Source organism: Fusarium keratoplasticum, chromosome 1 (genome assembly GCF_025433545.1).
Source record: "Fusarium keratoplasticum isolate Fu6.1 chromosome 1, whole genome shotgun sequence".
In the NCBI taxonomy this organism is placed as follows: domain Eukaryota; kingdom Fungi; phylum Ascomycota; class Sordariomycetes; order Hypocreales; family Nectriaceae; genus Fusarium; species Fusarium keratoplasticum.
This window is the reverse complement of record NC_070529.1, coordinates 3,539,746-3,554,858: the sequence shown is the minus strand read 5'-3', so window position 1 is coordinate 3,554,858 and position 15,113 is coordinate 3,539,746. Positions and strand designations below refer to the sequence as shown.

Genomic DNA, 15,113 nt, shown 5'->3' with positions numbered 1-15,113 from the left:
ACACATACATACACCCGGACGGGTAGATTACTGTTTTTCTTTTTCAGATCCCTGTTTGGTGCTGATTGTAAAAAAAAAAAGAGAATGCCCATGGTGGCTCCACGGACGCACAATCAATAGGTGAATCAGGTATTGACTACCCATCTCTGCACCTGGGTGGGTAGTATTGTCTTGTATTGACTACCCACGCTCGACGTGGGGATAGCTTCCCCTTTTCTCTTTTCCTTCTTCTTCACCTCTGGGTCTATATGTAGATATCCTTCCCGCCCTAAACTTCAACCTTTCTTGTTCTCTAGCTACATCTAGAATCGCCTCCTTTCCTCCACCACCACGTACCTTACGCGCCAGAGACAAGCCCGCTGTGGGTGGCGCAAAGCTCTCGACCATTACCACCCCATCCACCCTTTCCTATTGTGTCCAGATCCACTCCTTGTTACCCGTTGGAATCAACGGCGATCACATCGTTGAAAAACTTCTATATATGACCTCGCTGTCGTCACAATCCTGTCACATCTGATTCAGGAGCACACTCACCCCTCCACCCTCGACAACATCTCTTGACAGTGATTCACATATATCTCTGTCTCACCCCAGATATCCAAGTCACAAACTCCAACCTCACCTCCATCTTCTCCTTTCACATCAACACCTTTTCCAACATCATGGATGCCCCAAACAACAATACTCAGCCCCAGGACTCTCAGACCACCGTTCCTAAGGACAACTCCCCTCCTCCCGCCTACACTCCTCGAAGAGTACCCGACCTCACTGCTCTTACAGCCCGTGCTATCCAGGCACGACAAGGGCTTGCCAGCATGATCCACAACATCCAGTCCCAGCAGCAGCAAGCCCCCTATGCTACCCTTCACCCTGGTGCTGTGGCCGATGATCAAGATGAGGTTTCCGAAGATAGCTCACCCATCTGCCTGCGGATCAACACCGCAGTCAACATATCACGCAGCAACAACATTGTGTGCCTGACGGCGACACCTGCGGAGCAAGCCAATGCCATCTCCAGAGCTGTCGTTCAGGCTTTGAACGAGGGTAGCTCTGGGAGGTGCGGAATCCCCATGATCGATGAGTCAGGTTGCCCTCGTCCTCTCAAGATCGAGGTTGATGCTGGTATTGTCGTTGAAGGCACTGGCAATGTTGTCGGTAGCCGCGAGGTCGTCGGCGAGCTTCTTCGACGTCGAGCTGAAGCACCACTCCGACGACCCCGAGAAGAAGATGAGGAGGAGGCATCAGCTGCAAAGCGACGCCGAGCCAGCGAGTGAGCAAAGGTACTGGGTCTTGGATATGGTGGTTTCACTACCTTTAGAGCTTGGAATTCCTTTCTCTGAGTGTCGAAGACGACATTCACACTCTTCACCCCACTCACCCATCCTATCCGCCACTCTTCTGGCGATTAATCGGGGAGGGATGATGCAAAGTGTTTTTCATTGTTTCCTTTTCCTACTCAGGCAAAAAAAATCGTTTCTGGATCTGTTACGGGGCGTGGTGAATTCTGAGAGCGTTTTGGATTGAGTCTTTAGGCTTTGACACCAAAGTTGGAGCGAGCAAGATACAAGGAAATTGGCCCTTGGGCTGGTTGGCATTTGGGGATGGGGATGGGATGACCAAGAACTGGTGACTTTTGGAGTTTAGGCAGATGCAACCTGGAGGCTGGCATGTGGCACAAACACGGGAGGAAGGGGCATCCATCGGACAGGAAACGAGTCGTTTACAGACAAGGCAGGAATCAAATTATGACGAATTGATGAATAAAACAACTTTCTCTTCTTCACCTACCAACTCCGCAAATTTGAAGTCTGCAAATTCGAGTGTCCTACAATCTCTAACCATAGACCATTCACCCTGTCTTCCCAGTACTGTCCCCCTTCGGACTTCTTTTAGAACCGTTGCTAATATTGGCCTTTTCCAGAGTCTTCCTATGCTATTCGTGCCATATCTCAAAGGATTAACCTTTTCGCTTAGCGCCCTCAGTCTTATCTCGGTCAATAACTGTATGCTCCTCAACGCCATACCCGCCGTCATCGCGCCTACGACGCTATGGCGTCTGCGTTTCCTTCCTCCTCGCACAGTCAAACATCACCACACTCCTTATTCTGCGCCCGTCTCCTACCGATGGAATGGTTGCTCCCCCGGCCTCCCCCAAGAAGCGCACGGCCGTCCTGTCCCTCGGTCCCTCCATCGCGATCCCAGTTCAGAGGATCGGGATCAGCCAGCCCAAGCCAGTCCAGTCCATCGGGGCTGGTTCCATGTTGGTGGGATGCCACTTCGAGAACCTTCAATACATGACGGGAACTTACTCAATGGGACTTGCCCTTGAATACTTGGGTTTTATAGGTTGGAGCTTTTACGGTACCTGTATTGATCATGGATCTGGCAATCCCCCTCTCATCCTGCACCTGCTTGACCTGAGCACGTCATTGACACGGTTGAAGAACTCAAATCTGCCAGGTGGCCGTCTACCTCTTGGTACACTTAGGAAGGAGCACCTCGAGGCTCCCTCTAGGTCGAGGGCGCGTGCTGGAACCGTGGGATACTGCTGGCTGGATGCAGGGTTATTTGGCCAGCCTAGCGCCGGCACCCACGGACATGGATACCATACAGTACAATTGCTACGAACGGACTGGTGGGGGAGAGCAGCAGCTTCAGCCCTCTCAGGGTCGTTTTTCAGCTGCTTCTGTACCTCTCGCCGCGTCTTGGCCGCTTTACCCTGCCACGCTGTCCCCGCCCTGAGCTTCGAATGTCCAATTGACCCCGCGCGCTGATCTCTAGAGGCTTGGGTAGCTCCCCACCTCATCCATGGTTTCGACCCTCGTCCCTGCGCCAGGAGCCGCTTTCTGCCCCTGCCCCTCCTCCCAGCCTGCCCTGACTCCTGAGCTCACCTCAACATTGGGAGATCAACTTCTCTGCCGATTGTCGATCTCCTCAACTTCTTCTCGGCCTGGCCGTCGTTACCTCCCTTGAGTCTTCGCGCGCCTACAGGTGTTCGTACGCCCTCTGTTCCAACCACGCTTTATCCTGCGACAACCGCAAATATGGCGAATCTCAACATTCGAAATCTCACCATCAACCCAATTGAGCTTATCGAGGTGGAACGCTTCGAGGGCGAACGCGTCTCGACGGGAAACATCCTCTCAAACGTGACCAGCAAAGTCACTGGCTTCATCAATGCCACCGACTTCAGCTCCCACCAAACCCATGCCAAAGGCGATGCGATCCACAAGGAAAAGGCGTCCGTGAAGATCGAACCTTTCAAAACCAAAGACACCAACATTCGATCCGCCGATAAGCACAAAGAGGTCGTTCGCCTTACCTTCAAATATGAGGACCACAAGTACGAGGTCGACATTCCGAGCCCGTCGAAGAAGTCTTCTGTTATGAAGAAGCTCGATGGCGGTAAGCACGACCTGACAGTTGTCTACACTTCGAATGGAGCCTTCCTTGCCATCTTTTCCTCCGCCCGTCTCAACAGCTGGATGAAAGAGCTTCACGATGAATGGCCCCTCCCGCTGCTCTCCATTCCAGGAACTCACAACTCGCCCACCTGCCACACCGCCCTCCCCTCGGTTCGATGCCAGGCCGTTGGCGTCCCAGAACAGCTGCGCAATGGCGTCCGTTTCCTTGACATCCGTGTCTCCGCGAATCCCGACAACGACGAACTTGCTCTGGTTCATAGCGTGTTCCCTATCTCCTTGACTGGAACCAAGCACTTCAAGGATATGCTTGAAGACATCTACAAGTTCCTTGATGAGAACCCCAGCGAGACTATCCTGATGAGCATCAAGCGGGAGGGCACTGGAAAGGCAACCGATGAACAGCTCGGAAAGTACCTCAAGGCCAGCTATGTCGATAAGAAGCGGAACCGTTGGTGGACCGAGCCCAAGCTTCCCACTCTCGGCCGCGCACGTGGACGGATCGTTATCGTCCGCCGATTTAACCTAGACAACGAAATGAAGAAGTCGTGCTGGGACGGGCGAGGCTGGGGCATCGATGCGGCTGCTTGGCCTGATAACTGCGAGGACGGCAAGTGTGGCGGTGGTTTCATCCGCGTCCAAGACTTTTACGAGATCACCGAGAGCGACAACATCGAAAAGAAGATTGACTACACGCGTCGCCAGCTCGAGCGTGCCGCTGAGCAAAACTTTTTCATCAGCGGAATGACTGGCCACAAGGAGGGCGCCGCCATCCCGCCATTCTTTGTCAACTTCCTGAGCGCGAGCAACTTTTTCAACGCCACGTGCTGGCCGGAGCGCATTGCTCAAAAGGTCAACCCATCTGTGATTGAGTATCTGTGCATACGCCACGGTGAGGATGGCATGGGTCCCAAGAAGCTCAAGATTGGTTCTGCCAGCACTGGTATTGTTGTCACAGACTGGGTGGGCGCCAACGACGACTGGGATCTCATCCGATGCATCGTGGGCATGAACGCGAAGCTGCAGGTCAAGCACTAGTAGTGATGACCAGACCAACCACCCGCCAGCGGTTGGACAGTGCAACGCAAACAACCACGATGGGTGTTGTGGTGTTTGTGATGGGTAGTACACTTGGGAGGCAGGTTATTTAGACTTGGATACATAGCACGTCACGCCGACACGAATGCCAATACAAATCACTAAAAGGTATCAATTGGGTATTGTGGTTTTATTCATCTACTCTTCATGAATCATAAATCATGCACCTGTCAATGCTGGTCAGCCATGTCCCGTGCTGGTTGTAAGATGAAAGCGCAGAGATGGGAACCAGATCAGTTCTCCAAGGTGAATTGATTGTTCATCATGATGAACTCAGGGATAGAACAATAGATAGTAAGAAGTCATCATAAGGTAGGGGAGGGAAGGGACGAAGAGAGAGGCGTCATACCATAACGTGATGGACGGAGCCAAGTACAACGACATCGCAAGTTACCTACGACGAGCTTGTCAGTACAGCGTCGCTTCATAGCTTTATGGTTTTGGTGCAAGTGTGAAAAATCTACGTAAGTTAGTGACAGGCCTCCAAGATGGGAAGAGGCAGATGCATACCAATGGAATCAGATGTTGATATTGTGTTCATATCCCGACAAGCCCGAAGGTTGCGAGTCAAACAGTGTGAATACTTTGAAACAACTCATCATGCAAAGAGATGGAGCAGAAGAAGAGAATTCTTTTTCTAGGTACCTGGATCCTCAACAGTCAGCCGCCGGGTTCCTCAGCCAGACATGGAGACAAGAATCCAATTCCAAAAGAGCCACGATCAGGTGACGAAGTGTCAACAAGAGGTCCCACCACACACCCGCCACAAGGATTTGTACGTCCTTGCTTTTCTAGGGCGGGAGGCAGCAGTACTCGTTATGTCCGCCCGTTCGTTCAAATCTTCATCATATAGTGGCGAGGCTCGGGAGAGAAGAGACAGATTGCATTACCTATTGACAACGCGAGTTAGCAATTGCGTCAACACAGACAAGCGGCAAAGCAATGATGCGTTGTGATCTCCAGTCAGACAAGGCTGAAACTAATACAACAGTATCCACATAGTATATTAAGAATGAGGAATCCCTGGTGTCGTTTTGTTCATCACACGGAGAGGGGGAGGGAGCAAAGTGCAGAAAAGAACCAACCTTTTGATCATAGAAGAAACGAGCGCGTCAGACGGACACGCAACGCGAGGGAAAGAGCCGAGAAAAAACTCAACAAACTGAAGTCTGTCAGTAAAAGCTCCTGACAAGGTATCCTCAGTGTTGGGATCCAAAGCTTTCTCAGTGTAATTCTAGAGATTGCTAATCACCATGGTTTTGGTATGATTTGGATTGTTCGTGTAAAGTAATCATCATAGAAAGGTCCAGGTCGCGGGGAAGAGGAGAGAGGTCTTACCTAGAAGCAATTGAAGGTCATGGTCATGCTGGGTCGACGACACACTCGTGTCGCGAGTGCAAACCAGACCTTGAAGGATGAAGTTTTAGAGAAGAAGAAGAATCAAAAAATTTCTTGGAGCGCGAAGATATGGGTGCTGACTGAGAGGGTACGCTAGGCCGTGTTAGGTATAGGGTGCCCCGCAATCTCTGCCACGGTACCTGTGTGGCGGTGCTGCCGAGATCCTCCGTTATCTGGATTGTGGCGAATCTTATCGCCGCATAAAGGGCCCCAACTCCCGAGCTGGATGCCTCGCCTCCCCCCTCTACATCTCACTCTCCAACCCCAAGTTGGATCGGAAACGATACGAAACCTCAAGATGGCGTCCTTAGAGGCGCTGTTGGGTCCCATGGCCCGGCGGCTCCTCCGAGTCGCCGTGGCCAAGACCACAAACGTGGTTCGGACCAAGCTCGTCCTTATGACGCGGCCGCTACAGTCCGAGTTCCATCATCTTACACTCAAGACCGCCAGAGTCGCCCGCCAGCCAATTCACCCCGTCGCTGTCCTCCGGCAGCAGAAGCGCCATACCCGATGGTTCTCGAGCTCCGCTGCTCAGAATATCAACCGTGTGGTTAGGAGATTTGTTAGCTCCGAGCCCAAGGCCGCCCGGTTCGACCGATCCCAGCTCCCGGTCTCCAACACCTCTCGCCGTGTTGGACAGTTCTCCGGCCGAGCCCCTTTCGCCAGCACGCTCCGTCCGAACTTGACCGGAGGTGCTATGCCCCGGACCGCCGGCGGGTACAGTCTCGGAGGCGGAGCTCGGTACTTCTCGCATACCCCGGCCGCTCCGGCCCAGGTTGTGCAGAATGTCTCGCAGGCCATGAGGGCCTTCTTCCTCTCTGGGCAGAAGCTCCGATACGACGGCCTCGGACCTCGCGGTGACCGTCAGTACCGCGCCGTGTCACCCATGGAGGATGAAGCGATGCGAAAGTTCTCTTCCATCCCTCACACCGCTCCCGGCGCCTTTGTCGACTTCCAGCTCAGCCCCACCGTCACGGCTCTCAGCCCTCTCGCTGCCGCCATCCCCTTTGCGTCTGAGACCTCCGGTTTCAAGGCCGAGGCCGCCCTCGCCGGCGCTTCCCTCAACACTGAGGGTTTCCTCGATGTTCTGTCTGCTGATTTTGGCCGAGCATTGCAGGATCTCACCGCGATATTTGCGGATCTCCGCAGACTTGCAATTTTAGGCGACCTTCCGGTTCTTTTAGAGAAGCACAACACTTTGCGAGTCCGGTTCCCTGGAGTCGACGCTGAAACCATTGAGCGACTATGCGATGACATTGGGGTTCAGCGTGGAGTTGTTGGTCAGGACCCCAACTTTGACACTGAAGTTGGCGTCCCGATGGCCCTCAAGTTTCCCTTTGCTCCTGACACCACCAAGTCAGCAATGTCACCGACCATGTCGGTCCGATCTGTGGAGGGTTACGACTTTGAACAAGTGTCTTCCCTGGACGACGATGACTTTGTTCGCGAAGCCTTTATGGATGAGATGGCTGACAACCCCTGGTTGACTGAGACCGAGGGATACGAGACCATGTCACCTCCGGCTAGCTCCATGGCGGGACCTTCGGAAGACTACGAGGGTCTTGAAGGGATCTATCGATTTCTGGAGGAATGTGACAGAGCCAAGGGAAGAGTTGGCGGAGCCAATTGATTTTGAGCGAACCGATACCAGAATGCCGCAACTATCCATTGCTGAGCATCAACATTTGACGATCTACACTCTTTTGTACAGTTTTTTTTTTTTTTTTTTTTTTTTGAAACGACAGCAGCTAGCACTGATGCCGTATATGTAGCTAGCCATCAATTGATCTCTTTGAGTACACCTTGTCAGTCTTGTGACTCGTAGAGTAAGGTCGGACATGAAGTGGGATAGGGCTCACCGGACACCGGAACACTGGCCCCTGTTTTAAGCGGGAGGACCCCTGACTAGTTTGGCTGAGCTGAGTCAAAGGGTCCTATCGGGGAGTTGCCCAGGTTGGTCTAACGAGGCATCAGGTTTGGGTTGTTGAGCCGAGGCAGCTTGTGGGCGGCCTGCCGACGAGGGGCGGTCCTGCTGGAGCAGGTTGGTGCGGGTAGAGAGGTCCTGGAGAAGCATCCCAAAAGAAATGAGCTGGGCACAGCGGTGCTGGCACTCAGCTGATGAGGAAGACATGGCTGAGCGATGCTGCTTCTGTTGCTGGGCGCTTGGCTAGTGTTGATGTTAGTGGCGAGTTTTGATAAGCTAACGTTGGGGAGCTGGCAAGAATAAGGTAGGTGGGTGGAGATGTGTCAGAAGAGAGCAGGTGGCAGCAAGGGTGGGTTGCGCTCGGTTGCACTTTTATTTTAGTTAGCGATTATCTAGATAATCAGTTGTTGTCTCTCCTCCGTCTCCGTCTCCGTCTCCGGTTCTGGGCACACATCCCATCCCATCTTGACACTCTGTCTTTGAGGCTGGCGAGGGACTTTTGGCTGTGCATCTGGCGGCTGCAGCTGTCGCTCAAGGGATAGGGCAGCTCGTAAAAGAGCTCTTTCTTGGCTGACGCCCATTGATAATGAAGGTCATGCTGTGCTCCACAGCTCCGTGAGCCTCGGCTCCGAGCGACCAAGCCATGAGGCATCCATCGTACCAGTGTAATTACACAGGCCGGAATCGCTGCCAAGAGATGGGCTGCTTTTATACGAGTTCAGCCCTTTGGGGCGCTGGGACGGGGTAGGACAAAAGGCGAGGCCCTTCCGGCCGTTGAGAAGGGAGGGAGATGCTCAGACACATTCCTCTTGTTGCTTCTCTTCAGTTTACATACATACATACATCATGTCTGGACCAGGCGTTGGTTATCAATATCCTCCTCAGAGAGTCTCGTGGTTGAGACGAGATGTCTTGCTCTTTGCCAACACAGTTGGCTGTACCGACGATGAGCTTCAGTTCCTCTACGTGAGTTGACAGTTCCAGTCTCAAGGCGAGACGGACAGGTTGCTGAGCAGCCCTACAGGAACTTCACCCCAGCTTTACCGTCTTCCCGACATACCCCGTAGCTCTCCGTGAGTTCTAATAATACCCTCGGTTTCAGATGTATGTGCTTAGCTTACTGATGGTTTACTCAACTCTAGTCTTCAAGGGCGACACACAGGACGTGGTGGACTTTTACGCAGCCCAGAAGGCCGTCAAGATTCCCGGAGTGCCAGACTTTGACCCAAGTCGTGTAGTCGACGGACAGCGCAAGATGGAGTTCCTGAAGCGGCTTCCCGTGTCGTCCGAGGGCAAAAGATTCGAGTTCCGCACAAAGGTGATTGGGGTCTACGACAAGGGCCACCCCGGCAGCGTAGTCGAGACGCAGTCTGACTTGGTGGACGCGGGCAGCGGCGAAGTCTACTCACGGGTGACAACCAGCTCGTTCTATGTCGCGCAGGGGAACTGGGGGGGACCTAAGGGCCCGCCGACGGTTAGCTTCCCTCCGCCGGTAGACGAGAAGCCCGATTTGGTGCTAGAGCACCAGTCAACCAAGCAGTCGGGCCTGCTGTACCGCCTCAACGGCGACTACAACCCGCTCCACGCCACGCCCGAGCCGGGGGCGGGCATGGGCTTTGGGGGCTCCATCATGCACGGCCTCTACTCGTGGAACATGGCCTGCCACGAGATTCTGAAGGAGCTGGGCGGCAGCAACCCGGCCAACCTCAGGGAGTTCCAGGCGAGGTTTGCCAGCCCGGTGATTCCCGGGGACAAGCTCATCACGAGCGTGTGGCGGACGGGGCAGAGGACGGGCGAGTACGAAGAGGTACGGTTCACCGTTCAGGTGGCAGGGGGCAAGGTGTGCCTGACAAACGGAAGGGCGCTGGTTAGAGTTGTCGCCAAGGAGAAGGAGAGGAAGAGCCGGTTGTGATTGATTGATGCATTATTAACGTGAGCGTGTGTTAGTGTTACCGTTCGCTGTTGTCTTGGACAGTCTTGGCTTGTCTTGATTTTGTCTAGCGAGGCGGGCCTCTGCTTTTGCTTTGTGTTTGCCAGCGACAAAGATACCTCTTTTAATCAAACATTTTCTTAAAAAAAAAAAAAGTGTGCAACCGTGAAATTGTTTCAATCGGAAACTTGCATTAGTTGTATTTGTCGATAACTGCTGCTGCCTCTTGTGTTGCTGCAATTTGTTGTTGTAGGCCACACAAATTCTCTCTCACGCACCGCATGGATGATGCTTCAAATTCTGCTGCCTGAGTCGGACTCTCTTCTCAACAACGCAACAACAATCGGCCGCCATCAACCATGACCATCATCAAGTCGCGCACTCAATAACAGCCAATATCAATCTCCCCAAATAACCATTATCATGTCATCCTCCCACCGAATTGGGCAGCGCGTCTCCTACGATGGAGCCCTCTGCACCGTGAGGTTCGTCGGTGAGGTCGCAGGCACCACGGGTACCTGGCTCGGAGTGGAATGGGACGACTCGGCCCGGGGCAAACACGACGGATGCCACAAGGGCGTCCGCTACTTTACATGTAACACGACATACCGGTCTAGATTCCCCTCTGGCTGACTGACGACCCGGCCACAGGCAAATCAAAGTCCCCCACCGCTGCATCCTTTGTTCGGCCTTCGCGCCCTGCTGACCCGCCGCGGCACTTTCTGGCTGCCGTCAACCACAAGTACGCCTCCGAGTATACCCTTCCCGACGGCCGGAGGGCAGCCGAGGAGATCATCTTCTTTGGGAAGCGTGCGGAGGAGGTCGGCTTCGAGAAGATCCGAAGGAAGCAGGCCAATGTGGCCGAGCTCACCGTCGTCATCCTTGAGGACCTGCAGGTCGCTACCCCGAGGGCTGAGCATGAGGAGGAGGGCGTCATAGCCAAGACGTGTCCCAAGATCACCCAGCTTGACCTCAGCCGCAACTTGTTTGAGCGGCTTGACCCTGTGCTCGACATTTGTCGTGAGCTGCCAAACCTTCAGCATCTGAGCATCAAGTGTGTCCTCTTCCCGGTCTGTCGTAAACAGCAAACAACACACTAACACGATCCTAGTGGAAACCGTTTCCAGGATGTTCTGGACAATCAAACCACGGGTGTGATTGATGGCGTCAAGGAGTTGTCGCTTGAGGAGACAATGCTGAGTTGGGAAGAAGTCTGCCACATCGCCGTCAAATGCCCCATCCTGGCTGCACTTGATGCTGGTTCAAATCACCTTCATAGCCTTCCCCTTGTCAACTTTGGAACTCTTGCATCTACTCTGACTTCAATCAACCTTGAGATCAACGAGTTTACGACACTTGCCGACATCAGCACTCTCACAGCTCTCAAGGCCCTCCGCAACATCCACCTCAAAGGGAACAACATCTCAGCCGTTGCACCAGAAGGCTCTGAAGGTCCCATGTTCTCCGACTCTGTTCAGTATCTCGACGTTTCCTACAACAACATCCAGTCATGGACGTTTGTGGATCAGCTACCCAAGCACTTTCCAGGTCTAACAGGCTTGCGGATTGGACACAACCCATTCTACGATGCAGCCGATATCGATGCCAAGGCTTCATCCGCAGAAGAGTCTCACATGTTCGCCGTGGCCCGTCTTGCCTCACTCAAGTCTCTCAACTTTAGCCAGGTCACGCCTGCTGACCGCACCAACGCCGAGATGTTTTATCTCTCTCGTATTGGAAAACAGCTCGCGGCCGTGCCAGAGAATGCAGAGGCGGAAGTTTTAGCCCATCATCCTCGTTATGCTCAACTTTGCGAGATGTATGGTGAGCCAACCATCAACCGCCGGTTAGAGGTCAATCCTGCATTTCTTGAAGCCAGGTTAGTTACAGTTGGTTTCCACTTGGGCAAAGGCGAAGAGAAGGTCACACAGATTCCCAAATCATACGACATCTACGCTGTGAAAGGAGTCGCTGGAAAACTCTTTGACATGTCCCCCCTCAAGATGGGACTCGTCTGGGAGACTGGCGAGTGGGATCCCGTGGCCGGTTTCGATGACCAAGAGGGAGACAGCAGCGACGAGGAGGAAGCCGAAGAAGAGAGGGAACGAAAGGGGATAGACACACACGCCGCGGAGGATAGCTCAGGCAAGGCAGGACGATGGGTCAAGAGAGAGGTGGAACTCAAGGACGGGCCTAGGCAGCTGGGATACTGCGTGGACGGGTTGGATGTCAAGATCCGCGTGGAGGTTCGATAGTTGGACAAACCCTACGCGAAACTGCATGTGTGCTGGCTTTGTGTTTGTCTATTGCAAACTGTGAGTGCCTGTGAAACAAGACACGCAAGATTGATAATCCAAGAACAGTCCTCCTATGGTATTGTTATATAAAGACAGAGATTTCCCAGGAGTATTGCGAGTTGTCGTCTGCTAAACACGTTCACTCATTCCACATCAAAGGCTCTCCAAACTATGACTCCCAGGCCTCTATTCTTTCTGATCAGGCCTGGCCTGGAGCAAATCACTCCCAACGGCCAGGTCCTCGTCCGTCCCGGAACAGCTGTTCCTCTCATCCCCGCCGACATGCTCCCCGAATGGCTAGAAGTCATCGGAGTCCCCCGGTATCTGCCCCAAGAGCAGACAGAGGACATGATCAACCTGGGACCCTTTCACGCCGAGGCCGGGACTTACCAGCTTAAGTTTGCCTCTATCTCAGATGACAGCGAAAAGGAGCAGCTGTGCTCCGACGATGATGCCTCGACCGCTTGCCCTTCCAAGACCGAACCCAGCTCTTCTCCGCCGCCTTCTGAAGCCGGCGAGCTTGGGGACAATGCAAAGCCTACACTGGCCTTGCCGGCTCCAAAGAAGCTCAAACCCGCGCAGGGCCTCGCCTCGAGCCGGCACAACCCCCTCAACAACAGCCAGGGGCTAGAGCACACAACGACTACGTCGCCGACTCCAGTTCTGACATCCCCGTGCCGACACTGGTGCCGCTACGGGGCGTGCAGATGGGGGCTCTCATGCCGATTTAAACACGCCATGCCGACGACACCCGAGGGTCTCGCAGAGGTTGGACTCGAGACGTTCCCGGATTGGTGGCTCCAAGCACGGGGTGTCATGCCAATGCCGCCAGAGGTGATTCGTGCCGCAGAAACGCGCAAGTCGGTCAAGAAGAGGAAGCAGAAGGCGGTGTCTCAACGCCAGGTCAACGATGGTGGACAACAGGGACAGAAGATTATGAATCGGCCAGCGGTGGATGCCAACGTTACGGTGGTTAGAGAGATCAAGGAAGGACAGAAAGTGGAAGCAGCGGAAGGGATGCTAATTGAGATCTAAGTCCGCGATAGCATAAGGTTGTAGCTGTGACGTCGCAATTGAGGTAAAGATGCTCATGCGGGATATTATCGTGTGTATGCTCTAGCCTAACGTTCTCATAGACGGGTCTCGTGTCCTTCTGTATCCAAGATGCAATCGCTCATTATTTATACATAGTAATTCTAACTGCCAACTCTCGCACTATGGTCGGCGGAAGGGGTGGGCTTCTGTATTCAACACATACTCATCCAAGTTCACCAAGTCTGGGGGTGAGAAGATGAGGTAAAAGTACTTAAGGGTCTCGGATAGCCAGAAACTCTGCATCGATATGTTAGTATACTATGATCAATCACTAACAAGGAGTTCTACTTGCCTCCATTGAGTCGGTTTGGGCAGTCTCTGTATTAGTGACGTCCTCGATGGCCGCATTGGCATGCTGGGTAGTGGTATAGCGGACGATGGCTTGGAACATATCCCACGCCATGTCCTGCCACTGGGGATCGGCCGTGATCCGATACATGATGAAGATGCTCTCGATGGCTTCGGGCCGGAGGATGTATCGCGGGTCCCGGGCATTCCGAAAGCCTGGGGAGAGAGATTCCTTCTCAGGGACCCATCGTTCCTTCTCATATTCGCACGGCTCGAGGGTCGGGCAAGACACAAGGTTGAAAATCTCTGGCATCATGCCCGTGGGGAACGCCTTGTATGCCCACCCGCAGCCTCGGGCAAGTCTCTCTCCAATATTAACATGCTCCTCGATGTTTAGGAGCTTTCCGGCCAGCGCAAACATGCCTCCAGCAAAGCAGGTGAGATGCTGACTCTCGGTGACCAACTCGGCCCTGTCGTCGTTGACGTGAACGTCACCAGAGAATAGAATGTCGTCCTTCTCTGGTAGCATAGGTCGATAGAGCAGATGCTTGATGATAGTATCAGAGGCTATACGATACATAGACTCGTAATTCGTATCCAAGCCGCTCAGTAGCGCGTGCATCTTCGGTAGATACTCATATAGAGAGTCGGCCAGTGCTCCGAGGGAGAAGGTGTTATCGTTTGCTTGCTCATTCTGAAAGTTGAGGCAGAGAGGCCACATTCCCGGTAAGCGCGTGTCGTTCTGGATTCTCACCAGGAACTGCGTCACGCGATCTGTGGCATCGTAGAACTTGGGATCACCGGTGAGCTGCGAGAGCTTTGTGAATTCCATCACCAAGGAGCTAGGGGACGCAGACGGGTCGTGGACGCCGGCGACCTGCTTTCCAGTCCGGGCGTCTTCAAAGTTGAGCCAGAAGCCAGGCAGGCGATTGGGGGTGTCAAAGGCCACGTAGAGCATCTCGCCGAGTTCGACGGCCTTCTTGAGTAGAACCTCCTCGCCGCTTAGTTCATAGGCGCTAAGAAGACCTCCAAGGTGACGGATCGTCGTCTCAAACAAGTTGACGGCGCCATCGTGAGTTTCGCCCCAGTTGAGCGTGGCAGCCGCTTGAGCAGCCTCATTGAATTCCTCTTTAAGATCCATGATCCAAAGGGTGTCCAGAGAGTCGACTAGTGTTGCTGCCCATCCTCCAAAGGTATCCTTTCCCGTAGCGGAGATGGGCGTCAGCTCATCCTTCATCCATGCATATTGCTTATATGACCTGTAGCTGCGCAGAAACTCATCACGGACGGCTTTTTGGCGGGTCTTGGTTGTTGAAGTGAGTTGGAACTTGCCCTGGTTAGCCTGGACCTGGGGCAGTTTGTGAGGCGCCTCAGTCGGTAGGGGCTTGATTGATGAAGGAGGATGAAATTGCGGCAGAGTAGACCAGTTAAATGAGCTTGGCACAAAGTCCAAGCCGCTCGTCCTAGGCGTAGACAAAGACGCTGATGAGGATAGAAGATGCCAGAACAGCAGCGCCCCAACGACAGCGGCGACCAGCGCCTTGCGTGGTAAGGACGGTTGTGAAGAGAGCGAGATCATGCTGTGGCCAATGCGATCGATCGCAGTGGAAGGATTCAAGAAAAGAGAGAAAGTCGACAACTCGTCGACAGGAAACAAGAGA

At 53.6% G+C, this 15,113-nt stretch overlaps 7 protein-coding genes across 7 annotated transcripts; 6 read left to right on the top strand and 1 right to left on the bottom strand.

Annotated features, from left to right (window-relative positions):
* Positions 1 to 527: 527 nt before the first annotated feature.
* Positions 528 to 1,274, top strand: NCS57_00106900 (uncharacterized protein; the record flags this gene model as incomplete). Its single annotated transcript, XM_053051142.1, has 1 exon — positions 528 to 1,274. The coding sequence occupies exon 1, from the start codon at positions 663 to 665 to the stop codon at positions 1,272 to 1,274; it is 612 nt and encodes a 203-aa protein (XP_052919657.1). The 5' UTR covers positions 528 to 662.
* A 1,770-nt stretch (positions 1,275 to 3,044) lies between these two features.
* Positions 3,045 to 4,460, top strand: NCS57_00106800 (PLCXc domain-containing protein; the record flags this gene model as incomplete). The annotated part of the gene is made up of 1 exon (XM_053051141.1): positions 3,045 to 4,460. The coding sequence occupies one exon, from the start codon at positions 3,045 to 3,047 to the stop codon at positions 4,458 to 4,460; it is 1,416 nt and encodes a 471-aa protein (XP_052919656.1).
* Positions 4,461 to 6,168: 1,708 nt separating this feature from the next.
* On the top strand, positions 6,169 to 7,548 carry NCS57_00106700 (uncharacterized protein; the record flags this gene model as incomplete). The annotated part of the gene is made up of 1 exon (XM_053051140.1): positions 6,169 to 7,548. Exon 1 carries the CDS (start codon positions 6,217 to 6,219, stop codon positions 7,546 to 7,548), a length of 1,332 nt encoding a protein of 443 aa, XP_052919655.1. The 5' UTR covers positions 6,169 to 6,216.
* A 1,140-nt stretch (positions 7,549 to 8,688) lies between these two features.
* On the top strand, positions 8,689 to 9,754 carry NCS57_00106600 (MaoC-like domain-containing protein; the record flags this gene model as incomplete). The annotated part of the gene is made up of 3 exons (XM_053051139.1): positions 8,689 to 8,808; positions 8,867 to 8,915; positions 8,985 to 9,754. 3 exons carry the CDS (start codon positions 8,689 to 8,691, stop codon positions 9,752 to 9,754), a joined length of 939 nt encoding a protein of 312 aa, XP_052919654.1.
* Positions 9,755 to 10,195: 441 nt separating this feature from the next.
* Positions 10,196 to 12,027, top strand: NCS57_00106500 (CAP-Gly domain-containing protein; the record flags this gene model as incomplete). Its single annotated transcript, XM_053051138.1, has 3 exons — positions 10,196 to 10,367; positions 10,424 to 10,826; positions 10,884 to 12,027. 3 exons carry the CDS (start codon positions 10,196 to 10,198, stop codon positions 12,025 to 12,027), a joined length of 1,719 nt encoding a protein of 572 aa, XP_052919653.1.
* A 213-nt stretch (positions 12,028 to 12,240) lies between these two features.
* Positions 12,241 to 13,104, top strand: NCS57_00106400 (C3H1-type domain-containing protein; the record flags this gene model as incomplete). The annotated part of the gene is made up of 1 exon (XM_053051137.1): positions 12,241 to 13,104. One exon carries the CDS (start codon positions 12,241 to 12,243, stop codon positions 13,102 to 13,104), a length of 864 nt encoding a protein of 287 aa, XP_052919652.1.
* A 180-nt stretch (positions 13,105 to 13,284) lies between these two features.
* NCS57_00106300 (Alpha-1,2-Mannosidase) lies at positions 13,285 to 15,031 on the bottom strand (the record flags this gene model as incomplete). Its single annotated transcript, XM_053051136.1, has 2 exons — positions 13,285 to 13,401; positions 13,457 to 15,031. 2 exons carry the CDS (start codon positions 15,029 to 15,031, stop codon positions 13,285 to 13,287), a joined length of 1,692 nt encoding a protein of 563 aa, XP_052919651.1.
* Between the last annotated feature and the right edge of the window lie 82 nt (positions 15,032 to 15,113).